Source organism: Carettochelys insculpta, chromosome 2, assembly GCF_033958435.1.
Source record: "Carettochelys insculpta isolate YL-2023 chromosome 2, ASM3395843v1, whole genome shotgun sequence".
NCBI classification, from domain to species: Eukaryota; Metazoa; Chordata; order Testudines; family Carettochelyidae; genus Carettochelys; species Carettochelys insculpta.
Genome location: NC_134138.1, coordinates 185,428,130 through 185,455,489, shown reverse-complemented (window position 1 = coordinate 185,455,489; position 27,360 = coordinate 185,428,130). Strand labels below are relative to the sequence as shown.

At 43.6% G+C, this 27,360-nt stretch overlaps 1 protein-coding gene across 1 annotated transcript in view; it reads left to right on the top strand.

The window, feature by feature from the left end:
• NME8 (NME/NM23 family member 8) overlaps window positions 1-27,360 on the top strand; it is a 55,541-nt gene that overhangs the window by 27,397 nt on the left and 784 nt on the right. Inside the window, exons 7-14 of the mRNA XM_074985486.1 lie at window positions 2,995-3,071; window positions 6,864-6,956; window positions 14,043-14,203; window positions 15,131-15,309; window positions 15,755-15,899; window positions 21,282-21,389; window positions 23,948-24,099; window positions 26,917-27,061. Of these exons, the coding sequence (XP_074841587.1) occupies window positions 2,995-3,071; window positions 6,864-6,956; window positions 14,043-14,203; window positions 15,131-15,309; window positions 15,755-15,899; window positions 21,282-21,389; window positions 23,948-24,099; window positions 26,917-27,061 (1,060 nt within the window). The remainder of the gene's footprint in view (window positions 1-2,994; window positions 3,072-6,863; window positions 6,957-14,042; window positions 14,204-15,130; window positions 15,310-15,754; window positions 15,900-21,281; window positions 21,390-23,947; window positions 24,100-26,916; window positions 27,062-27,360) is intronic.

The window sequence follows — 27,360 nt, the reverse complement described above, 5'->3', positions numbered from 1 at the left end:
CAGCTAATTTTGTGATAGTTCTGCTTCTATGCTTCCTTTGTGCAATTCTACATCATGTAGAGAAGAACTTTGCTTGTGTGCTACGTCAAGGAAATGATATAACACTCGCTCTCTATATACTCTGTTATCGCTCCCTTTTTTGGGTAAGGACAGAAAAATTCCCTTCATCCAATCCTCCTGACAATTTCTAAGCATCAATACATCATTATAACTTTTCCATACAAGATCAGTACCACATTTGCCAATTCATTTCAACAGTTCTTCAGGCACATGATCTACATCACATACTTTGCTATGTTCATTTTCATAATATGATGCACCACTTCCTCTTGAAGAACTGAAGGTTCTCGCTCTGGTTTCGTACTCTTTACAGTCAATCCTGTATTATGTGTCTCTCTGCTGAGTACATATTGACTCAGTAATCTCTCCACTTACAATTAATATCACTCTTAGTGTGGGGTCTGCCATTATCTTTTGTAATAGTTGATCATGGGGAGAACCTTTGGATGTTAAGTCTAACATCTGTGAACATACCATTCATATTGCTACTTCTTATAATTCTCTTGATATTTACACACATGGAAGTCACCTGAAAACATGACATAGAACCATAGACTCTATCATGATACAGTAATGCTGGAGATCAAGCGGCCAATGGTCAGAGATTTTCTGAAGTGTGGACTGTAGGTCAGACCAACAACTGTTAATCTCAAGCATAAAACTAAAACTTCAGAAAGGAAGTCTGTTTACCTCTATGTGGCATTATGCAAGTATCTTTACAGATAATTACTTATTTTCTGTCTTTTTTCAGAGTTCTTCCTACTACAAATAATAGAATGAAACTGAAGCTGACTGAGGCTAAGTTTACACTACGAGATAAAATTGAATTTAAAGGAGTTAGCTCAATATTAAAAAGTCACTGTCTTTACTGTAAACACCGTTAGCTCAATTTATTGAGCTGTAATACTGATAACAAAATGTCAGTGTTACAGGGTGGATATACCATCAATTTTGAATTTAAAATTTCAAATAAAGGCTCATGTGGAAATGCCATATCCTTAATTTGAATTTATTAGCTTACAGAAGTATGCCATGTGTATTCCACTAAGCTACGCAGTGACCCTCCATGTATGGCTGCCTCCATCTCCACTGCTCTCCATGCAGGTGTTCAGGAAGAAGGTCACAGTAAGCCTGTGAATTTTTGATTGAATTGGAATTCAGCAGCACCCAGCCTTGCAAATGTGAAGGGTTCCCATCATGAAAATAAATTCCATTGCCCATCACATCGCACCACATGAGTACCCATCGCACCACATGTGTAGCAATTGCATCGGTATCCATTTACTGCAATCATGAGCACTCAGGGTAGTGATCTTCCTAGTACATCTCAGGCTTGCAAGAGAGCCCCAGCGTGGACCTACCTGGAGACTGGTGGTGAAGAGACTTCAGGTGGCCAAAAGAAACATGGCAATCTATGATCAGATATTGTGCAAGATGACAGCCCGAGGTTACTCCTGGGACTCTATGCAATGCTGGGTGAAGGTGGAAGAACTCCGGCAGGCCTATCAGAAAGTCCAGAAAGCCAACCAGTGGTTAGGGGCAGCTTCACAGACCTGCTGCTATTATGAACAGCTGCACATGCTTATGGAAAACAACCTCACCACAGAGCCTGGTCTTAATTACAACACTTGTGAAAGCCATGATCTGGAGTTTGGGGTGAGCCAAGAGGAGCTGGGTGCCCTGGAGGAAGAGGCCAATGGAGAGGAGGAAGAGGGCAACAAGCAGGGGACCAAGGAAGTTGTTCCCAACAGCCCGGAGCTCTTCACCATGGACCTGGAACTGGTCCCCTCCATGCTGGTCACCTCCATGCTGGTCCCTGTGCCCCCTGGACCAAGCTGTTTGGGTGAGTATTTATTCTGCATGCTAGAAGTAGGTTTCTCAGTCTCTCATACAAGCACAAACCCCACAGCCTAGCTGCAATGTGGTGCAGTGGTGTGGGGGCTGACGCCAGCACTGAAAAAAATCTGCCTCTCCCTCTATATCCTGTGCAGGGAAAAGGCCACCACCCTGTGCTGGGGCTATTTTTTATGGATAGATGCAATTGCTGCGCTGATAATAAATTTAAAATCAGTCCAGGTGCCCACTTCAACTTCCCAAACTTCCTGGTGCCAATTTCAAATTTGCAGGCTTCCTGTTACCTACTTCCACCACACCTGGAAAGTAGTAGAGATGGAAGTGGCCAGAGCAGACAATCATGGGGCATTGTGGAATACATACAGGATACCTCCAGAAGCCAATAAAGGTGATATAAATAAATGCCATTTCCACACTAGCATTAATCTGACCTTCTACATTTGAATTTGGCGCTACACTGACTCATATGGTCGGTGTAGTAATGTCAAACGTAGTGCTCCCTAAAATTGACCAAATGATTTACAGTGAAGAGTGATATTGTAAAATCAAGGAAACTGCCTTAAAATCAACTTTGTTGTGTAGTATAGACATATTCTGAGTCTGTAGTAATCTTTCTTTGAATGTTGAACTCCACAAGCGTTAGTGCTGCCTCAGTATTTATTGTTGCTAATGATTCCAATATTTGCAATATTGACATATGTGACTCTTCTGAGGCAGACCTGTATACAGGTAACTCCACTTGTAGATAAGTAGCTTTCCTTTCTCTTAATAGATCTACTTCATATATACTCTCAGGCTTCTGTATTGCTGCCTTCAAAGCTGTACTATTAAATTCTGTACAGTTGGGGAAAAGAATTGCATCTCAGTATGTGATTCATGTACAGAGATTTATATCTACACGTGAATCTCTATTGCCATTGGTTTTCAGGACCCTAAGTCTTGGTGTGCAGAATTCAAAATTACTAATCTGTTAAAAGGAAAAATACAGAGAGCTCAGGTTGTAAGTACATACAGTAAATTAGTCTGTGTATATATTTCAGTAACTATGCTTATAAATACGCATATGTATTCTTCCTATAGAAGAAGTCATATACAGTATTGCGATTATAAAACCCGATGCTCTTGCAGATGGAAGAGTCGAAGAAATTAAACAAAAGGTAAATAAATCTTTTAAAACCCCAACTATCATGTTTAGTTAAGTGCCAAGATATTGAGACAGGAGTATAATCAGATATTAACTTAGGACAAAACTCTGGAGCCACATTTGTTAATATTTATTCTGTAAAACTGACAGACGTGAAGTGGTTGTATCTGGAGTAACACATTTTTCAATTTGACACTGTTTAAAATATTTTGCATTGCTAGAAAAGGCATGTGCGGGGGTTCCCTTTATACATTGCCCTGTTGTAGGTTGTTTCTCACTCAATGTCGTGGACGAATTGAGGGCAAAGATGTAGGAATTCCCCACTCTTACATCATCACACTTAGATTTGAAATTCACAGACACCATGTTAGTGTTACGTAATGTACCAGAATCTTCCATGCTGCTTCTTCCACCCAGTGTTTGTATGTTGTGACTAGCTATTCAACATGCATTCTGTCCTGTTGTTCTTTGTACTGTACATATTTGCCATCCATCAACAATGAGCAAGCTTAGTGCAAGTGCAATTGAAGGTGCCAAGCTAAAGAAACAATGCAGTTGTATTGCATTAAACACTAAATTAGATATTATAGATTGTAGTAAAAAGGGTGAACGAGTGGTTGACATTGCCTGTGCTCTTAACTTGCCTGTGATGAGTGTTCCTACAATAGTGAAGAATGCTTCCAAAATAGAAAGCAAGGGTAAACATAATTTGAAGCATCTGGAGGTAAAAATAATAAGACAAAGAATTGTGATAGTGGAGAGAATGGAATGTTTGCTGGCATTATGGATCAAGAACATGCCGATCAGCTTGGCTCTCATTCAAGAGATGGCTTTAAGTGTATATGACAATCTAAAAAAGCAGTTGAGAGAGGAATCTACTTCAAATGAAAAGCACTTCAAAGCTGCCTGAGGATAGTTTCACCGATTCCAAAAAAAGTATAGTTTCAAAAACGTAAAGATTCAGTGAGAAGCAGACAGCGCTGATGCAGATGCTGCAGAAACTTCTCCTGACTAACTTGTACAAATCATTGAAGAAGATGACTATGATTTTAAGCAGGCTTTCAACGTTGATGAAACTGGGTTGCATTGGAAGCGCATGCCTTCTCGGACATATATTTCTGTGAAAGAGAAGACTGCTCCTGGTTTCAAAGCCACAAAAGGTAGACTTACTCTCCATTTAGGGGACAACACCAATGCAGATAAGAAATTAAAGCCATTGTTAGTTTATCGCAATGAAAATCCAAAACCATTGAAGAACATAGTAAAATCTCACCTCCCTGTTATCTTGAAATCCCACCGCAAGGCTTGGATTATGAGGCAAATATTCCATGAGTGGTTCATCAATTACTTTGTCCCTGCAATGAAAGACTACTGGAAGAAAAATTATTTAATGTTCAAGATTCGGCTCCTGTTAGACAATGCCAGTGCCCATGACCTTGATTTTGAACAGCTGTGTCCCAAGATTAAGGTTGTTTTCATGCCACTAAGAACCATGTCTCTGCTGCAGCCTATGGACCAGGGAGTGATCGGAACATTCAAGGCCTACTATTTGAGAAGGACATTCCACAAACTCATAGCTGACAGTGATGGTGATGAAAAACCCACAGTCCTGGAACTCTGGAAAAAATTCACCATTTACGACTCTGTATTGTTAATTGGCTGCACCTGAGATAAAGTTTCTAGCTGCCTAATGAACTGTTCTTGCAAAAAAATGTGTCCTGCTGCAATCCATACCTTCCTTGGCTTCAATGACAGATCAGGTGTTCATGATGAAATAGTGAAACTGGCAAAGGAAGCAGGCTTCCATAAAGTGGAAGTTGATGTTAATGAGTTTTTGCAGTCATATGGTTTGCCTTTAAGCAATGATGATCTGCTAGAGTTGGACATGCATGGTTTTGAAGAAAAAATACATCTGATAGTGAAGAAGAGGGCGATTCTGAACAGAAAGCAGTCTTCACAACTCAGTCTGTAAAGGAAATGTTCGACCATGTTGAACAAACAATAGAAATAATGCAAAGATGTGGCAATCTTTTTGACCGCTCATCAATGGTAGCTAGGAGCTTTAGAGAGTCAATGGCTTGCTATCAAGAAGTATTAAAAGCAAAGCAAAACACAGGAAAGCAGACAACCCTTGATTCTTTCTTTAAAAAGAAAACGAAGCAACCTTTCCCCACTGAACTTGAAGTAGGATCCTCTGGGTGTTAAGGTTGAAATGAATGTTTGATTTAATGATTTTTTTTACATCTAAAATGTTTTAATTCTTACTGAAGCAGGACCCTCTGTATTTTAAGGTTAAAATGAATTTTTTTGATTTTATGAATGTTTACATTAAAAGTGTTTTAATGCATACTGAAGGAGGACCCTCTGGGTTTTAGGGTTAAAATCCTTTAAAATGTATCTTTGAATTATGAAATTTTACATTAAAAATGTTTTATTGCATAGTGTATGTCATCCATTGCTAGCGGACATTAAAACAAGAAAACAACTTAAAGGACTAGGTCCCTATCCCAATGTATTTACATGCATTCTTGTTGTAGAAAATTACCCATTATAAGTCATCTAGGTGCTGTTACCACATGCGAGGTCCCTATCTCACTGTATTTACATGTATTCCTATGGGGGGAAATTCCCCTTTATACGTTGTTTCACTTCACATGATGACTTCATGGTCCCTAACCACAACGTATAAAAGGAACCCCCTGTATTCACTTTATATATGCATTGTAGAAAAGGTATATATACTGAAGAATGTGACACAGTCCATTAATTGACGCAGAAATATTCCAGCTGAACGATGGTAAGGTGGTTACACAACCTCCCAACAGTTCTGTATTCTTTCTGCATTTGATGGAGGGGATGAGAGTTAACCATCAATTCTGGAATAGTGCAGATGAGTTGTAGAAAATAATTTTACAAGTGTGGAAAATATTTTCTTTGCCACAGCAGTATCTTTCAAAATTCTAGACATACAATTAAACTAGCTCAAATTAGCCATTTCTTTACATATATGCGTGAATTTATGTAGTCATGCATATACATTAGGAAAGTAAAGTCATGGGATATGCACTGGTAAGGATTTAAATGCAAAGAGAGACACAACATTTGGTTAAGGAAATGTCATTTTTGCCTCCAGAACCATAAATTTATGGACATGCACACAGTGTATCCCATGCAGTGAGTACACTTGGTACACAGATCATATCAATGCATGCATACTCTAAATGTACATATTTAAACCATGCTAATGGAAATTAAAAATTCAAGTTATGTCTACATATTAAAACCAAAAAAGCAAATATACTATAATGAAACATTAATATCTGCTTTATAATGGTAGTAGACCATATTCCTAGATATGCACAAACACTTGACAGGTACATGACTGATTGCTGCATAATAAAGATTTTATTGCCAGTCATTAGGAATGATTACATGCTGTCTTCCTATAACTTTATTTTATTTGCACAACTGGAATTGGTAATGGTAAAACATGTTTTACAATACACACAAATAGATATTTTCAATAATATATGAATGTCGAAGTATGTTATGTGTAACAAAAGACTTATTTTATTTGGTGTCACGTACTTGAACCCAGTGCAGTACTTTGAAAAGCTAGAAATTTAGTTAGGCTGAATGAAGAAGTTCGTATATGTGTGATATTTCATATTACTTCAAATTTAAGATTCTGTACTAAATCAGTTTCTAGAATCATGACAAAAATATGTAAACAAACTAATATTGCTGATTTGTTATATGTCTCCCTGTAATGGTGCTGAACTCTGTGTCTGACCTGCAATTGAAGATTACAGAAGCAGGTTTTGGCCTTGCAGCTGAAGAGGAAAAGACATTAACTGAAACACAAGTTAGAGATTTCTATAGTCACAAAGCAGAACAGGTAAAAAGACTACACAAATATAGGTGGCTTTGTTGATGATAATATAATCTATGACTTGTAAAACATTTGTACAGAAATAAAGGTAGCGGTGCTGTAACCCTGTCTGCAAATAGCTGGTGATCCACACATAGCTCCTTTTTGGATCAGGACATCGACCTTGACAGTTACAACACTGTGAAATTTCAGATAGAAATATCTTAAATCATGAAATTTACCATTTAAAAAAAATCCAATTACCATGAAAGTGACCAGAATGGACTGTGAATTTGTAGGGCCCTATAAATACTGAAGCAATCATTTTCCCTACTGCAACCAACTCATTAGCCAACAGTAGTGTAGTCAGAATAACATAAGGTACATACTTTAAACAACAAGAAGATATATAATTGTTGGATATGTGTGTGTGTGTATGTATGTATGTATTGTTGGTTTTTAGACTATTATGTATTAGTTCAGAGTGGGTTGTGAACTGTAGGAAATCAGTAATTTCCTTGTCATTCTCAGTGTGATTCTGCTTGAAAAGTGAGTGTGTAAAAATAGCACTTATTTACAGCGTGTACTTAAGCTGTTTTAGAATGTAGAATTCTACCTGTTCTATAGGCTAAGAACAGTAAACTCTTTTAACTGGCATTGTATCATCCATAATTCTCAAATAATTGGAATTTTAACATTTAGACACTAGAGTCAAAAGATGTAAGTCAAGGACGGTGTCTTACTTTGTGCATGGGTTCAGTGCTGTGGTGAACACCATGGGAACGGGTCTCCAAATGCTTACTATAAGTCCTCCTTCCCCTGTGCTGGACCGAATCATGGAAGCTGGTGATTTGGTTATGTGCATGTGGCAGTCATGGCTCAGCTGTCGCTCAGTGGCTAGGCTGGCTTCCTCCATGTCCCAGCCAGGTTATAAGCCTCGGTCAGCCACTCACCAGCTGCAGTGCACAGAGGAATATGAGTGTGCATGTCCACCGCAACAGCTCTTGAAGGTGGCTGGCAGTGCCCGAGCCCCCCGGGCATGGTCCCTACTTCTCTCTTGCCTGCCTGCCACCTTCTAAGACAGCCCCAAAGCCAGGTGTCATGGCTCTCTCCGTATCCAGTCCCTGCTTCTCTCTAACCTGGCTTTTACTAAGACAGCACCGGGGCCAGGCAGTGCATTGCTCTCCACTTCCAGACCCAGCCACTGCCCGCACCCAGCTACCTCTTTAATGTACAGAATATTTGAATATCCAGCAGCCTCCCAGTCATGGGGATGCCCGATATGAAAGAGTTTACTGTGCTACTTGCATTCACAGCTGTGCAGTCCTGTTGAAAATTGTGAGTTTATGTAAATGCAGCTGAAGACAGAAAATGAAGATGATGGAATTCCTTGAAAGTAGATTTTGGCCTGTGGAATCTTTATGATAGCAATGTTAAATGATCCAGAAGAATATAGCTTGACTTTGAGATACCAGGTTATGTTTGAAGGACTGGCAGTTAAATAAAACTTATTTTTTGTTGATAGAGCAAATTTACAGTTGAAGTTACTGAGATAGCACTTTATGTATTGTATTGTGCCAAATATATTTTTCTATTTGTTTCACTTAATTTGTTTTTATGGCTATGTCTACACTCGCTACCCTCCTTTCAAAAGGGGGATGCTAATAAGATACTTTGAGATATGCTAATGAGGCACTGCAATGAATATGCAGCGCCTCATTAGCATAATGGCAGCCGCAGCACTTCGAAAGTGTGACTTTTGATTGCACATGGCTCATCTAAACAGGGTCTTTTCGAAAGCATCCCACATACTTCAAAATCTCCTTATTATTCCTGTTTGGTTCCTTTCAAAGTGCTGCGGCCACCTTTGTGATAATGAGGCACTGTGTATTCATTGCAGTGCCTCATTAGCATATCCCGAAGTGTCTCCTTAGCATTCCCCTTTCGAAAGTGGGAAGGGCTAGTGTAGACACAGCCTATATGTATATCATGCAAATTAGTATCATGCAAGTTACATCTGCGCTACCAGATAAATTTGATTTTATAATGCTGGGTTTTGTAAATTTGATTTTGAGTATCCTGACTTCTGCACAAAGTCTACACAAACTCGAGTTAGTGCTGCCACACTGAATGACCAAACATCAACTGTTGCAGCAGTGCATTATGGGAACTTATCCCACAGTTTTCTTAGCCCCACATTCTGCGCCCTCCCCCCCGGGCCCTGCTGCACTCTTGCCAGTGGCAGCACTCACACTGCTGCCTGGTTCCCAGGTTCCCGCAGGTTGGGGGAGCTAGGAAATTGATCAGCGCTGCTGCACCTTGCTTGTTGGAGCTGGGAGCCAGGTGCAGCAGGGAGCCAGAGTGCAGCAGTGCCAGTCAGCCTCTGAAGGCAAATGAATTTGTTTCAAAGACATGGTGCTTCCACACCAGCCTTCATCTGAACTTTGAAATTCAAACTTCACACTACACCTAGCTGGTTTCAGTGAAGTTCTGATATCGATATTAGTGCTGCCTAAGTTGAGCTAATGGTATTTATAGTGAAGATAGTCACTTGGTACAATCGAGCTAATTGCCTTATTCGAATTTATTTGGTAGTGTAGACATAACCAAAGTGTAGAACTGAGTATCCATACACTACGTTCATAAATTCTGCAAGGAAAAATGATGTATAGATGTGAAACAGTATATGAAAAAAGAAAAACTACACATTAAAAACAGTAAAATACAAATAAATATACTTGCTTACTAATCCATTAGTATGGAAGGGAGAAATATATGATGCAATTTAATGGATTTGAGATGTTGGGATGGGAAAGATTTAATCAATGTTAAAGAGAAATGATTTAAAGAAAGGTTAGCAGTGAAGTAAATAGGATGCAGGGTGGCGGGCTTAGAGGGAATGAAAATAATGGCTCCCAAGTTATGAAGAGGTAAAGGAGATTGCTTCCCATGGAATTCTCTATGTGGATGAAGGTCAAGACTCACTTGGAGTACTTGGAAAGATCCATGATTTCATCTGTGCAAATACTCTTGCCGCCAATGCAGATCCCAACTTTACACGACTGTCATCTGTGTCCTTCCATGAATCCATAAAGGATATGTACAAAATGCTGGAGGCCTTTTGTTCTTTTCGTATCTCATAGATACCAGTGGAGTATATGCACTGTCCACCTGTTGTGTCTCAGTCTCACAACATAACCAGCCCATCTCTTTTTCTGGTCACATGTAACTTGGATGATATGGTTGACTCTGCTTCTTGGCCGTAAATTGTCAACAGTAAAATGCTGTAATCTACTTATACCTACCATGAATCTTTCCATTGCTTTTTGGATAGTTTGTAGCTTTGACTCTTCTGTAAGAATCATATTTCATGTTTTTCAGCCATATACCATTACTGGAAGAATACTGGTGTTGAAGAGGTGGTATTACATGGTGGCAAAAAGTTTGGAAATCAACAAAGACGTTGTGCTGATTCCCAAAGGCAATCCAACCTGACCTCCTCTTCCAACTCATTGTCCATTTTCAGTGCTTATCCAAGATGTACATATTGATCCTCCAGCTCAATGGACTGACTATCCAGCTGCATGACCTACTCCAAATGATATGCATTTTCCATCCACTTCATTTTTCCAGTGTGGATGGTCAGACCAGTCTTCTTCACATTCTTATTGATGTCCTTGAGGAGGATTTGCAGTATTTTGGGTTTCTGCACAATTAGAGTGATGTCATCTGCAAAAAGAAGCATCTGAAGAACCTTGCCATCAATCAGAAATCCATCTTTCACTTTGATCCTCCACAGGACATCTTCCAAGATGCTGGCAAACAACTTCAGTGAACAAATATCCCCCTGCTCTGTGCCTCCCTTAACTTTGATGCTCAAGGAATCATCAAAAAGCATGATTTCCATAGTTGCGCCCATCATGGAGTTTTGAATGACTGGAACATACACTGGGGAGATGCCCTGTGACAGGAGAGTGTTTACAGCTGCATTCTGTTGCACCAAGTCAAAGGCTTTTTTAAAGTCATTGAACAGCATGCACAGTGGGATGTTGTACTCTCTACACCTTAAGGTCATCTTTAAAGTGCTACTTGACTGCTTTTTTGTTTTGATAGTATATAGACTAGCACAGCTCCCTTTCTGTTACTTAAGGTCATCTGTGTTACCTAAAAGATATGATCCATTAGGTAGAATATCCTGCAAAAAACCCGCCTGTTCCCTTCTCATATTTTCCTCGAGGATACATTCAGTATCGGCATAGCTCATTCTTATGAAGATGAGAAAGCAGGCAGATGGATTAATAGTTGCATATGTCTTCTTAATCACCCTTTTTGGCAGAACAGTTTGTGATCTCTTCCAGTCTTTTGGAATTCTCCCCTCTTTGATGTATACTGAGACTCTCTCACAAAGAGCTTTTAGAAGTATATCACCTCTCGCATTAAGTTTTTTCACATGTACTTGGTCTTTTCTCTTCAACAGCCTTTCACTGTTTTGCAAGGCAATACTGCTCATAATCTTCTCTCATCTTTCTTCTCAACATTTTACAGATGAGCTTCTACTCCAGGCTGATATTGCCCTTGCCTGCCATGTCTCTCCACTTGGGAAGAAGATGAAACATTTCCTGGGTAGGACAGTTTCTAGACTCCTTTGATTTCTGCACAGTGGCAGCGATTTTGCATTTGTCAAACTTCAACAAAAAAGATAGTAATCGGAATCAATATCTGAGATTTCATCCATTTCCTGTAACTGAGAGTTGACAGTATACTTAAACAGGTCTGAGGGGAACTATTGTACCCACACACAGTGCCAAACTCTCACCTTAATATTTTCATTCTGTGTGGTGTTTATTTTGACTCTTTCCTCTAACCAGTCCAACTCAATACAGATGGACTATTCCAAAATGACTGTTATATCTATAACTAGTTGCATCTTGTCCATGAGGACATAGTTGATTTCATTTCTTATTATGTCATTTGGTGCTCACCAAGTCCATTGCCTTACAACTCTCTTCTTGAAGAAATAATTCATGATGTATAAATACAAGGCTTCTGCATACTTGACCAGCCTTTAGCCTGTCTTTTGTTTCTCATATCCAAACCATATTGTACAATGTAGGTTTCTTGATCTTCTCCTGTACCTGCTTTAGCATGGAAGTCACCAATGCACCACTGTTTATGTTTTTTTTTCTTTTGGTCTGGAGAATCCTATTAAACTCTTCACAGAACCCTTCCACTTTGTCTTCCATAATGGATATTGATGCATAGGCTACACTTATTTTCAAGGTGGCCAGTTTGCCTATGCTCATCGTGAGTATTATGATATGAGATGATAAGATTGTCTATGAAATGATGCTTCCTGCCTCTTTTGGGCACATAATAAATCCAACTCCACTGAGTTTTCCTTCCACTGCTCCCAGAAGAAGTTGTGATCCGTCCTTCCATTTTTCCGCAGCTTCCTGCTTATTGTTTTCTGGTTTCAATTATGGCAAAAATATCAACACAAATGCAATGTACAGTAAACTTTTTCATATCAGGTGTTCTGTTATCCTGAACTCTCAAATAACTGGCATTTTAACCATAAATAAATTTTAGTTATGTTTTCTATAAGTATAGCACAGTGAAAGTAAATAAAAATAAATACAACAAATATAAGTTTACAGGGTGCAATACTGCTGCTGTTGGTAAATAAAGTTCTCTGCATACATTTTTATTTGTTTCTTAATATCTAATCTTGTTTTTCTTTAGTTTTATGCAGTGCTGGGTATACCTGTCTGTTTTCCAGAATATTTGTATATCTGACAACCTCCCGGTCCCAGAGCTACCAGTTATGAAAGAGTTTACAGTAATTCTTCCAGTAATTTATCAAACTGCTCATCACTTGAGAGGGATCTCACATTAAATATGCCAACATATAAATTAATACATATGAACAATTTCAGTATTTCAAGTTTCTTAGCACTTTCTGTCTTCATATCCATCACTCAACTATCAAAATTACAGAAGCAAGGGGAAAACTGTGCAGGACTGAGAGTCGTGTTGCATTGTTGTAGTGTTCATAGTTGCTGTGGCCAAATCATCACCTGGTGGCCAGTCTTCTGATGATGAATCTCTCCATACTTTGCTAGACAGGTTCTAGGACAGTGAACACACAGTCTGCCACCAGGACTGTACTCAAAACCTTTCCTGCTTGGTAGAATCTGCCAGAGCTTATGCTCGGCTGACATAGTCTTTAAGAGCCCAGGGTCACTTTCATGCCACAATGAGGCAATTGAGTGGGACTTTGTGGAGGGAAGGTCAAGACTAAAAGGGAAGAAAAGAACAGACATGGGGCATGAACAGGTAGGGCATGTACATGGGAAGATGGTCCTTGCAAACATGCCCCACCCCTGGTGGGAGTAGTATGTGATGGTGACGGTGGCAGCAGCTCCTCCAGGCTGTGGCGGAGTTCTTGCTGGCATGCACAATGCGGCTTTTGCTGGCATCCGTGGCAAGGCAGGGCCCCCACCAACGTGCAGCTTTGGATGCTGCATGTGGCAGGGCTCTTGCTGGTGTGTGTGGCACGGTTTTGGGGTCCCCCAACTGTGGTGGTGGGCTCCAGCAGCTCCTATAGTGGCAGTGGTTCCAGCCGCAGTGAGTAGTGGGCATTTCTTTAGGGGGGGGGGGTTTACTTGGGCTGGGGGAAGCTTGCAGGGGTGGGTGGGCAATAAATGCTCCAATTTAATGGTCTTTTGGCTTTAATGGGCACCCTTCCCCCCGTTAGTCCATTAAAACGAGTGTTTAGTGTACTACACACATTACATTTAATCTCATATATGAGTTACTAGGTTGGAAGAACATATGACGCACAAGTTGTATGTAGTACTATAACCAGTTTATGTTAAGATCTTATATTTTGCTCTAAAGACTGGGACATATTTTATAATTACTCTTCTCTCACCTGAAATAAAATATACTTATTACAAGATCCTATACTATATTACATAGAATTTAATATGATGATTGTAAATACAATAGTGGGATGGAAGCAAGTTATACTGCACACGTATAGTTTGATTTCTGATGATAAGTTCAAGCAGTTCTCTTTGTAGTGTATAAGTGAGAAATTGTGTTTTTTAGCCTGACTTTGAAGATTTTGTTACATTCATGACTGGTGGACCATCCCATATTCTGGTAATTTCTAAACCAAAGGAAGTAACTGATACTGTTCCTCAATGGAAAGACCTAGGTAAATCAGATGAGGATATACCTGCAGAGCCTCAGCCTGAAAAGCCAAACAGGTAATTGGAAAGATTCAAATGACACTTATGTTCAATGCAGTTACATGAAAAATAATAAAAGAAATATTAAGAGCCATATTATCACATGCCCTTATATCCCCAGCTCTGCAGATGTGGAGAGTGAGCATGAGTCTTCCTAACCATATGTGGCACACACAACTTACTGTCACAACTGTGGTACCAGCACTTGTGCAAGCACAGGAACTGTCCCATCAGTGCATTCATGAAGAAGAGGACAGCAAAGAGCCATAAGTCTGTACCTCCCACCCAAGATGGCTTGCAGAGTGCATTAGGCACACAAAAGGATGTTCAGCCTGCAAAATCCTACCACAGTCCAATTATATGTACCAATTCACTCTAATTGCATGACCCTCTGTTGACGTGAATTTATAGGTACTGTTCAGAAGAACCTGTCATTATCCTTTGTCTTTTTGATTTACGGTTGCTGCAGCCTTGCCCAGATAAATTTTGTGTGACATTAGAATAATTGGGAGACCCTCACAATTATAAACATGTCACTATAAAATTATTTATTTTTCAAAGAATGTCTAGTGTTGTATTTACAAATACCATACTTTAGATACATAAAGTATGATCCCCTGTCAGTCCTTCTTTATAAACAGTCATTGCCAGCATTAATTTTTTCCTGTGAAATGCACAAATGCTATTCAAAGGCAGTCAAGAAAAAAAATTGCGTGACTGAGATTTCTTTCATTGTACATATGACATTGTAATACTCTGTTAGGAACAAACAATATCTTCATTCCTCAGAACTGCTGACTTTTGTTGGAATGCAGAATCATAAAGTAACTGGCATTCTATTCTTATATGTTTTTTTCAGCAAGTTTATTATTGAGATATTTGTGTAAATTAGTAAATGAATATGAAATACGCATTAATTTAGACATATTATTTGTCTCTGATTAGCCTGCAAGAAGTTTTGGAAACTGAGAATATGTTAAATTTATGTGATGTGGAAGACAGAATTGAAGAGGCTAGCAGGCAACTTGCCTTCTTTTTTCCAGATTTCGGCAAAAAGAAAAGCAGCCAGAATGTTGAAAAAACATTGGCATTAATTAGACCTTCTCTACTAAAGGAAAGAAAAAGTAAGTGATAACTACATTTTTCACCTGCAGAATACGAAGAAGGCCTTAGTGTTGGATTTCAAAAATCCTCGTAATACTTTTAATGAAGAGAACTTAATTTATGTATATAACGGTTTTTTAAGAAGGTGTAATTGCATACTATGTATGCATAAGCATTTTACCATTCCTGTATGCTAATCAATGACACCTTCAGGACCTGCAAAGATGGATTCATAAATCAAATTAAATGTGACTTCTCTGACATTGCTTCCTTAAGACTTATTTTAAAAAAGGCAAAAATCTTCTCACTGAGCTTCCATGCAGTGATTATTGGACCCCATAGCCATTGTTATGAATTATAATTTTTGTATTTCTAAAATGGGCAACTTTATAATATGGAACTATAACATGTATAAAATTAATTAAATGATGACAATGCAGCACTATTTTAATATTTTATATATAGATTCTGTTCTGAAAAGGATTAAGGATGATGGTTTTACAATAGCAATGCAAAGAGAAATAATTCTGACAGAAGAACAAGCACGCCAGTTTTACAAGGAGCACGAAAATGAAGATTTTTTCCCAACCCTTCTAGAACAAATGACAAGGTACATTAATTGAAAGTCAACAAGTTTGAACTTATAAACAGAAGCAATATTTTTTACACTGTATAATTAACCTGCATAAGTCATTGCCACAAGATACAGTTGAGTCCAGGAGTTCAGTATTAGTGAAATGAGTTTTCTGGATGATAACTTTCACAAATACATCAGCCATACTACCCAGAAGCTAACTATCTTGTGATAGAATTCACTCAACGAATGATCATACCCACTGTATCTAACTAGCTCCAGGCTTCAAGAATAATTAGGTTCGGAATTTCTCAATAGATTTGTTGAATAATTAGATCCAAAGAAAGTAAGTCAGTCAACAGTATTTGGAAAAACAAAATTGTTTTTACCAAGAGCATATAAAACAATGGTTTTTGTAATTCTGCATATTAGCCCTCCTGTACTCACTCCTATTTTTTCCCAAACATCTGCCAAATATCACTCATCTCCCCTCTGTTGTCAACAGAATATGAACAGAACATGAGCTGTCACTGAAGTGAAAGTTTTCCTGCGAACAGAGTGACAACAGATTTTAGACAGAAGCAATTACAATTTCTGAAAAGTTTGGCCAAGACACTTCTCTCCAAAATCCACACAACATTCTGGCTGCATATACACTACAAAATAAATTCCAAGCAACTTTGAAGTAAAGCATCTACACATAAAAAGCATCCTGGTTTACTTTGAAGTAGAATCTTCTCTACTTCAAAGTAAAATGTCTACATACAATTAGCCCCTACTTCAGAGTAAGGGGGCAGGAAATTATGCAGTCATGGGGTCACATGGCTGACAAGCCCCTCTAGGCTCACAGCCAGTGGACCCCTTAAAGGGCCCCTCCCAACACCCTCACCCTGCACGTGTTCAAGACTGCCAAGCTGTGGACAGCAGCAGAGCATGTGCTGGGGAGAAGAGCTGCACACCATGCCCGCTCCCCGCCGTCCTCAAGGACAATGTTCACTCCATCCTGTCCAACTTGCTGGTCATGCTGATCACTCTGCTATTTCAGCAGTGCAGCCAGGTCACCTGCATGGGACCCAGACTCCAGGCCCTGGCCACGGCACTGTTGCCACTCCCCCAGGTCCCCCCCGATCTGGCATCAGTGACCTTTTGCCACCAGCCCCGAGTGGAGGGACCAGCTGGTGCTGGAAGACTAGGACGACAAGCGTTGGCTGAGGATCTTTTGGATGACCCACCAGACATTCAAGGACCTCTGCCACTGGCTCGCCCCAGTCCTCCAGAACGGGACACCCAGATCTGCTAGCACTCCTGGTGCAGAAGAGGGTGGCCATTGCACTATGGAGGCTGGCCACCCCCAACAGCCACCAGTCCATTGGTCACCAATTTGGCGTTGGCAAGGCCACCATTGGAGTGGTGCTGATCGACGTAAGTCCAGCCCCCACCATGGACCCACCTTGGGAAGGGAGCTACTGCGCAGGGGTCTCCTGGTGGGCAGGGGGAAGGGGGCCCCTGGTGGGGAGGGGGCCCCTGGAAGGCAGGGGAAGGGGGTCCCAGTAAACATGGCAGAGGGAAGGCAGCAGGGGGGCCTCCTGGTCATTCATTCATGGACATGTCTTCTTTGCCTCCCCACGTAGGTTGTCCGAGGCATCAACACAGTACTACTGCAATGCATTGTGACCCTGAGGGACCTGGACACTGCCCTCACCAGGTTCCCAGAGCTGGGCTTCCCCGATTTTTTCGAAGCCTTGGATGGGACTCACATGGCAATCCGGGCTCCAGACCGCAGATGGAGTGCCTACATTAACAGGAAGGGCTACCACTCCATGGTACTCCAGGCCCTGATAGACATGAGGGGTACTTTCCTGGACGTGTGCATAGGGTGGCCAGTCAGGGCCCATGATACCTGTGTGTTCCAGAATTGGTAGCTGGGATACTGGATGCAGGAGGGCACGTATGTCCCCCTGCAGGAACTACCGTGCAGGGACATCACAATGCTCCCCCAACCCCGCATCATGGCTGACCCCCCCCCCCCCCCCCCCCCCCCGCACACATTGTGGCTGACGCCACGTACTTGCTCCACCTGTGGCTCATGCGGCCTTATAACAGACATACCATGCCTGTCCAGGACACCTTTAATGGTTGTCTCAGCCATGCCAGGGGCACAGTAGAGCAGGCATTTGAGAGGCTGAAGGGAAGGTTTTGCAGCCTCCTCACCAGGCTGGATGGCAGCCTCCCAAATGTCCCCTCGGTCATTGCCACCTGCTGTGCCCTCCACAACCTTGTGGAGGGCCAGCAGGAGCCCTTTATCCAGGGCTGGGCCATTGACCTGGGGGCTGGCTATGAACAGCCGCCTGATGGCCCATGCCACAAGGCTCTAAGGGATGGGGTCAGGGTCCGGAAGGCCTTGTGCCAGGCCTTTGCCCAGGGCCTGCCCTGACCCTCCCAGCCGCACTCGTCACCATGGGCCTTCCCACTCCCCCCACCCCTCACGCTCCCCTACTGAACACACCCTCTCCCACTCCTCCCCTCACCACTCTCCCACCAAGCACCAGGGACATGGGTTTAGGGTGAGAACAATAAACTTTACTTTGGGGAATAAATGTAATTGGAAAACAAAACAGAAGGCATGAAACTATTTACATGGTGTGGCAGGAATGGTCCACAGAGGGGACGCAGAGGGCTAGGTGAGGGGACTGAACAGGGAGTGGGGCTATATGGGGGGACTAAACTGGGAGAAGGGCTGGGATGGGAGAAGGGTCAGTCGCCCAGGGTTATTGGGGGGGCCGGGAGCTGCAGCGGCTGTGGCTGCCCCTACTGCCCCGGGTCCAAGGCCCCCTGCAGGGCTGCAACAGGACTGGGACCATGGGGAGGTAGGGCTGGGGTGGGGGTTCTACAGGCTCAGCTTCTGCAGGGTGTGAAGGGTCATTTGGGCACTGGGCCTGGGCCAGGTGCACCCACCTCAGCCAGCAGCCACCGAGGCAACTTGAGGCAGGTGGCCAGTGACAAGTCCACCACGCACTGGGTGGCTGCCAGAGGGGCAGCTGTCGAGGGGGTGGCTGCAGGGAGGGTGGCAGCAGGCCGGGCTGGTGAGGGGACGGGAGGTTGGGTGAAGCAGGCGGCCAAGGCCTGTGCCACAGCATCCAGGCTGCTGGCCAGCTGCACCCACACATCCTGCTGCATCACCAGCTAGTCCTAGAGCACCCCAGTCATCTCCTGAATGACCACCCAGTTGGTGGTCGCCTCCAGCGTCATCTCTAGGAGGCCCGGCCGCAGCCACAGGGGGGTATAGGCTGGGGCAATGGGGCAGTCTCCCAGCCCCCTGTGCCTGTGGCCCGCTCCAGTGGGCTGTGGCAGCTTCACAATTATAGACCCATGAAGACACAAGGGGACAGGGGGATGGCCCGCTGGCACCCACCCCGTTCCCCTGCTCTCGATGGCCCATGGGAGCCTGGGTGCCCAGAGGTTACCACCTTGCAAGGGTTGGTCTGTGTTCCCTCCCCTTTCCTGTCCCCAGGCATGTGGGCTGTGGGGCTGTTCCCGGGGGGGGGCGTCCATCCCCCACCCTTGTGACAGCCCACTTGTCCCATATGTACCAGCTGTGACCTCCCAGGGCTTGTGCAAGGCTTGGGTGGACGAGGCTCTGCTGGGTGTTCCAGACAGGAAGGCGATGACAAGGGTCCCATCGCTGGAGCCCTTGTCATCACCCTTGGTGGGCTGCTTCCCGTGCAGGGGGACTGGTGGTGCCGGAGGGGCCCGCCTCATCCTCGCTGTCCATGGGACGAGACTGGCGGTGTCCACACGGTGCTGCGGGGTGGCCGCTCCCTCAGTCCCAGGAGCCTGTGCAGCTCCCTATTGTGGGGGCAGTGGATGGGCTGTGCCCCCAACCGGCTGGGAGCATCACAGACTTTGACATACGCCTACCTCAGTTCCTTGACTTTTATCCTGATATTGCTGCCAGTGTGGTCGAGGTGGCCTCAGGTGGCAAGGCTGCTAGCCAGCTGGTCAAAGACCTTGGCATTGTGCTTCCAGGTACCAGGTTGGTGAAGGACCTCCTCCTCCCTCCACTGAACAAGGAGGTCCTTGAACTCAGCCTCAGAGCAGGAGAATCCCTTCTTGGCACAGCCTTGCTCGGGTACTGTGAGCCCTTGGATTCCTCATCTGGGGCTCCCAGGGGGGCATGGGAGTCCTGGCATGCTGCCATGGTGGACAGAGGATGCTGAGGCTGGATGCTGCATCGAGCAGGGGCAGTCTGAGGGAGAGCTTGTGCTGCCCCTGCTTGTGGCACAGTCTCAGCTTCCTGCCTGGGATTGCTGAGGAGCTGCTTCCTTTAAGGCAGCCAGCAGGGAACATAGAGCCCTGTTTGGGCTGGCCAGACTTCCTCTGTCCTCCAGGGGGGCCTTCTCTTTGGTGTACCCCTTACTTTGAAGTAAGGAGTGCAGAACGTCTTCACACACTTTACTTCAAAGTTAAACTTTGAAGTAAGCCACTACTCCATTCCCAGGAATGGAGTAGTGACTTCAAAGTTAGCCTCCCTTACTTCGAAGTTAACTTGGAAGTAAGGAAAAGTGTGTAGATGCTCTGCAGGTTGCTTCAAAGTAGCCCCTCACTTTGAAGTTAACTTCGAAGTAAGTTTGTACTGTAGACGCAGCCTCTTTGTGGTTGTTGTCTGATGATCTAAGGGAAAATCCTGGATACATTGACTGCAGTGTCAAAACTCCACTACGTTCCCCTTTTGGAAAGGGAATGCAAAGGTGGACAATCAGAAACGCAAATGAGGTGCTGATTTATATATGGCATGTCTCATTTTCATAATGACCATCACTCACTGTTCTGGAAGGGCTGTTTTTGGAAAAAAAACAAGCAGTGTAGACAGGGTTCTTTTGAAAGGAAACCCCGTTTTCAAAAGAACCATTCTTCCTGAAAAATATGAAGAAGGATGCTTTCGAAAGTGGGGTTTCCTTTCAAATGAACCCCATCTACACCGCTTGCTTTTTTTTTCCCCCAAACACAACACTTCTGGAACACTGAGTGGCCATAATTATGCAAATGAGGCATGCAATATTTGCATTTCCAATCAGCTGCATTTGCATTCCCCTTCTGAAAGGGGAATGTAGTATAGATACAGCCAAATTGATTTCAGTAACACCAAGAGTTCACCCTCGTTATATAAGTCTATGACTTCCCTTTTATCTAGTGGCACTGTTTAGTAGTTTTGTTAATATAAATTGTCTTCACCCAATGTTCTTCATCTCTACCCAAAATATAAAAAAATCACTGCAACCTCAGCTATTTAAACATCTTCTGGATTTTAAATTTCTCCAATATCAAGTTATCTTTTCCCTAGCTGCACTGAAGTCTTTTAACTGATACTTTAGGAGTTCTGTCAATGGCTTTTTTAATACAAGTCATTTAATTTAACAGTGGTCCAACCCTGGCACTTGCCTTAATGCGAGAAAATGCTGTAGAACATTGGCGAGATTTACTAGGCCCGAAGACTCTTGAAGAGGCTAAGGAGAAAAGTCCAACCAGGTATTTTAATAGCTATATATTATTCATAATCTACGATATACATCCATAATCTACAAATAAATTTAGATCACATTGAAACCAATGTTACTGTACTGCTGTAATTTGAAAAGTAGTGTATGCTTTTCAAAGGTTTTATGATTTTCTTGATTATATAGGATACCACATAGAGCATCACCTTTTGAAAAAAACAACACATGAGCTGCGTCTACACGTGCACGCTACTTCGAAGTAGCGGCAGTAACTTCGAAATAGCGCCCGTCACGTCTACACGTGTTGGGCGCTATTTCGAAGTTGAAATCGACGTTAGGTGGCGAGACGTCGAAGTCGCTAACCCCATGAGGGGATGGGAATAGCGCCCTACTTCGACGTTCAACATCGAAGTAGGGACGTGTAGACGATCCGCGTCCCGCAACATCGAAATAGCGGGGTCCTCCATGGCGGCCATCAGCTGGGGGGTTGAGAGATACTCTCTCTCCAGCCCTTGCGGGGCTCTGTGGTCACCGTGGGCAGCAGCCCTTAGCCCAGGGCTTCTGGCTGCTGCTGCTGCAGCTGGGGGTCCGTGCTGCATATACAGGGTCTGCAACTAGTTGTTGGCTCTGTATATCTTGCACTGTTTAATGAAAGTGTGTCTGGGAGGGGCCCTTTAAGGGAGCGACTTGCTGTTGAGTCCGCCCCGTGATCCTGTCTGCAGCTGTGCCTGGCTCCCTTATTTCGATGTGTGCTACTTTGGCATGTAGACGTTCCCTCGCTGTGCCTATTTCGATGTTGGGCTGAGCAACGTCGAAGTTGAACATCGACGTTGCCAGCCCTGGAGGACGTGTAGACGTTATTCATCGAAATAGCCTATTTCAATGTCGCAACATCGAAATAAGCTATTTCGAAGTTGGATGCACGTGTAGACGTAGCCATGGCCAGTAAACATAGATGAAAGTTCAGATTAAAAAAGAACATTGAAATATTTTGAAGAGAAGAGAAGCCTCTCTTCAGCCATGATGGGTTTGATTTATTTCTGTGATTTACACGGCTGACAGTTGATTACCGCCTATGTGCAGGAACTGTTAACTGATTATCTGTTACTTTTGTTGATGACATATCTGATTGAAAATGCTTTATTTTTACTTATTATTCTTTTTGATATATGTCCTGTGTCTTAGCTAACTGGAGTTCAGGCACCTTTGTGTATGTATAGTGTTTTATTTATGGCTCAGTTTCTTTTTCTGATAATACTGATTTCTTGTAAATATTTAATCAATGAATATGTTAGATACTTAAGTGTTTGTAACATTGTTTCAAGTAACTGTTACTGTATTACCACGTTCACTCACAGGCTAGGGTTAAAATACAGTGATCTGTCAACAGAAGTCACTGTCAGAAGAGATTTCCAAACAAAATTTCTACTGACAGAGTGCAGCCACACACAAAAGCCAATCAGAAGAGTGCTCCACTCTGTCAACAGAGTGGCTGGACTGCCCAGCTGCTCTCTTGACAAAACAGGCAACCGGACGCACAGGAGACAGGGCTGCCCATTGTTGTGGATGCCCTGTCTATCGAGAGAAGGCCCCCCCCACCCCCCCGTGCATCCACACAGCTTTTTTGTCAACAGAATCTGTTAACAGTAATGTTATGCCTCATGGCAGAACCCTGCCAGCGAAAGTGCTGAGTTTTGTCAACAGACTGTCAACAAAATGCATTTTGTGTGTGGATGTTCCACCAGTTTTGCGAACAAAACCAGGGTTTTGTTGGCAAAACTCATGAGTGTAACTGTAGCCACAGTGTCTGTCATCTGTAGCAGTGGTTATATTTATCATTTATTAAGACCTCTTACTAGTGGTCATAATAAGAATTAGTTGTTAATTTAAAACTTGCAGTAAGGATTATTGATAGCTAAACTGCAATCTGTCTTTCAAGTACAGTGTCTTAGGTTACATCTGCACTACAAGGTAGGAGTGTGCTTCCCTGGTTGTGTGTACATATTCACACTAGTTCTCCTCAAGCAGTAGAAGTATAAATAGCAATATAGCTGTGGGAGTGCGGCTGGCAACTACCAAGCTAAGCTTTGCCAATTACATACCCACCATTTCCAGGAGGGTTTGTACTTGGCATGGCTCACCATACCTGTGCAGGATACCCATGCTGTGCTGATATTTATACCCTGCTCTGCTGCTATTTATTTTTGTGCTAGCTTGATGAGAAGTAGCCTAAGTATGTGCACATGATCAGAGAATCACATCCCTCTCTCATAATATAGGCATAGCATTATAGTATCATATAAGTAAACATGACAAAGGAACATTCTTAAGTAGTTGAATGTTCACTGGTGGCAGCAGACAAGAATGCAGTTTTCAAAAGGCTCACAAATCCCACTGAAAACCAAAATGATTTGTTTAGAATATGTCTTTATTTCAAATGTTTGTAAGTATCATTTATGTCTCCAGTGTCCACCCTCTCAACCCTCAGAGTTAGCTTTAATTTAGGAGATTCATAGGAATAAGCGTTCTAATATTTAAGCAAGAAAATGTCATGTCATTAAACTACCTTATTGTTTTAATAATTATTAGTTTACGTTCAGAGTATGCAGTTGATAGTGTACCTCTCAATCAACTGCATGGCAGTGCTTCTTGTGGTAAAGCTGAGAAGGAACTAGAGTTCTTCTTTCCTGTGGAACACACTTTGGCAGTTATCAAACCAACCACTCTTCAGGAACATAAAGGTAAACATCTTAAAACACGAATAACATGTCTGGATCTCATTCCAAATAGCTGTGGAGCTCATTCCTACAAAATATTGGTGCTGTACAATTTGCAGCAGGTCGTATCAGATAAATTATTTAGTCTTTCCTAAATGTATTTGCTACTTCTAAAATCCTTCTTATAGGCATAAAGTAATTCTTGATGCTGCCTCACTACTGAAGTTTCATTAGCCAAAACTGGGGCTATGGTTCCTTCCTGTCACAAGCCACAGAAGTGATAATGAATCTTTTGTTATGAGATACAGAGAGAAAAAGAGGAAGCCATATCAAAGGAAGGATGAAACTTCCTTTAGTCATAGTATAAAAAAAGAAGTTGTCTTCCTAACCTTGCTACTGCCGTTGTACCTGTTTTTTCAGACCCTCAGTGTAAGAACATTCTGGCTATGTCTACACTAGGACACTACATCAAAGTAGCCTATTTTGAAGTAAGAACATCGAAATAGGCTACTTTGACGATTATCGTCTACACGTCCTCCAGGGCTGGCAACGTCGACGTTCAACGTTGAAGTAGCGCTGAGGAACATCGAAAAGAGCCGTCCCAGAAGGAAACACGGAGCGTCCACACACACAAGCCCCCTCTTTCGATATAAGGGCCAGGAAAGCCCGCGGACTGGGTCACAGAGCACACTAGCCCTTCCAGGGCAGCTGCAAGCCGCTCCCTTAAAGGGCCCCTCCCACACACACTTGGCCTGCACTGCACAAGCAGCCCTGCGTTGGTTTTAAATTCCCGACAGGCCTCCCGGCGCCAGGCGGCCTCCCGCTCCTCCAACTGGAGCCTCTGCTCCATGAGGTCCGCCTGGCACCAGAGGGCCGCAGCCACCTCGGGATCATATGTGGTGCTGTGGTGGGCCCGTCCCGGGGCAGGCGCTGACCCCGGGCATTGGTGTTCTGGTGGTCTCGGAGGGCTGTCTGGGACCACGGATGGTGCGGCTGCAGAAATATGGGGAAAGGGGGAAGGCAGGCCGCGAGTACCCAGCCTTGACCTGTGGCCCACCCCCCATTGCCCCAAGGGCCTGTGTCCCCCCTCATCCATCCCCCATTGGTGCAGGCAGTGATCCTGTGGGTGGCCCCTTCCAGTGGTCCACCCCTCTTCCCTCCCACCGGGGGTGGGGCACGGCACTGTCCATGAGTGGAGGTGCTGCTGTGTACCGGTGGCTGTGGCACCATCCCTGTCCTGTGGTGTGCCCGGGCCATGGCAGGCTGGGGTGTTGTGGGCATGTGTGGAGCCCCCGGTCAAGTGGTGCCCCCGCCCCATGCTCAGGGGGTCTGTGCCCTGTGGGGTACGTACCTGATGGTGCACTGCCAGGATCAGGAGATGCCCATCTAGTGGACAACCAGCTGGAGCTGCAGGATGGAATGTCCAGCACGAGCTTCCCCTCCTCGCTGGACCACTCAGTGTCTGGGGTGGAGGGTCCCAGCTCTAGCCCTGGCGGGGCAGGGCTGGCCTCCGGACCTGACCCTGGCTCCGAGGCCGGCTGGGGCTCGTCGGCCGTGGTGTCAAGGGTGGTTGGCGGGGAGGAGGTGTTTCAGGGGCCCAGGATAGCCCTGAGCTCCCAGTAATAGGGGCAAGTGGTAGGGGCAGCCCCAGACTGGCTGGCCGAGTCCCGGGCCCGGGCATAACCCTGCCGCAACTCCTTGACCTTACTCCTGACATGGTCAGGAGTGTGGGCAGGGTGACCCCGGGCAGCCAGGCCCTCGGCCAGCCAGGCGAATGCTACCGCATTCCACCGCTTGCTCCCCATGGTGTGCAGCACCTCCTCCTCACCCCAGAGCCCCAGCAGGTCACGGAGCTCAGGGTCAGTCCAGGAGGGGCCCCGCTTCCTACCCCGCCAGCTGGAGGCCTGGGATCCCTGGGATGGCCCGGAGGGGGAGCTCTGGGGGGGCTCGGGAGGCTGGCTGGCTGCCATGGTGTCCCTCTGGGCTGTGCAGGGACACCTCGTGGCACGGCTGCTGCGTGCACACTGTCAGCTTCCTGCTACGGGGTTTCCGGGTCCGTGTGGCTTTAAGAACAGCTGGGTGCAGAGATCATAGAGCCCTGCAGGGGCTGGCCAGCACATCTCAACCCCTCAGCTGATTGCTGCCATGGCGGACCCCGCTATTTCGAAGTAGCAAGACGCAGATCGTCTACATACACCCTACTTCGACGTTCAACATCGAAGTAGGGCGCTATTCCCATCTTCTGATAGGAATAGCGATTTCGACATCTTGCCACTTAACGTCGATTTGAACGTCGAAATAGCACACGGCACGTGTAAACGCGACGCGTGATATATCGACGTTGTGCCAGCTACTTCGAAGTAGCCGGCTAGTGTAGACGCAGCCTCTCTGTTTTATAGTAACCACTGTACTGATTATTTTGATTTTTACATGTTTGTTCTCATTTGTTTTTGTGAATGTTTTCTTTTCCCTTATTGGAACTCTGCAGTTTGATCTTACCAGGGCCAGCTGGTGTATGATGTCACGTTCCAACTGTCCAGTGAAAGATAATGGGATGTTTTTTGTTATTGTTAATAATAATTCATGTTTTATGTCATCTTTATGAAAATATGTTAGTAAATCACTGATGATAATGACTTGTTGCAGGTTTTTAAGGAGTCTTCATCCAGTCATGAACTTGCTCCTGATTGTTCTGTATTATAAATAGCATGTTAATAGTTAAAATTTTGTGACTTTGCTAGAAAACAAATCTAGCAGTTTCTGGGATTTTTCAAGACTATGATTTCTACATGCATTTAAAATAATTTAAAAAATTGAGAACAATGTATTTTTTGCTCCTAGATGATATTATGCAGAAGGTTACAAATGCTGGCTTTATTGTATCACAGATGAAAGAAACAACTTTCACCCGTGAAATGGCAACACAGTTTTATAAGGCTCATGAGGGAAAACCCTTTTTTGACCAGTTAGTGGATTATATGTCTGAGTAAGTGCTGATTTTACAGTATTGTGCTATATAAATGTAGCAGTTATAACTTTGAATTATAGAGCACAAAAAACATTTTTGTTGAATGCAGAAAGACTCTCAGACTCTTGCACTTTGTCATTTTCTGTGTCAGATGTAGGGGATTTTTAGAATTTTTATAAAAAGAACTCAAAACATGTATTATCATTTTGGAAAACGTCTCTTTCTTTTATTAGGCAGTGGGTTTCACTTACAGTGCTTGTGAATTCCAGTAAGCTGAATTGTGACTTTTTGGATTTGTTCCTCAAAAAATGAAAACC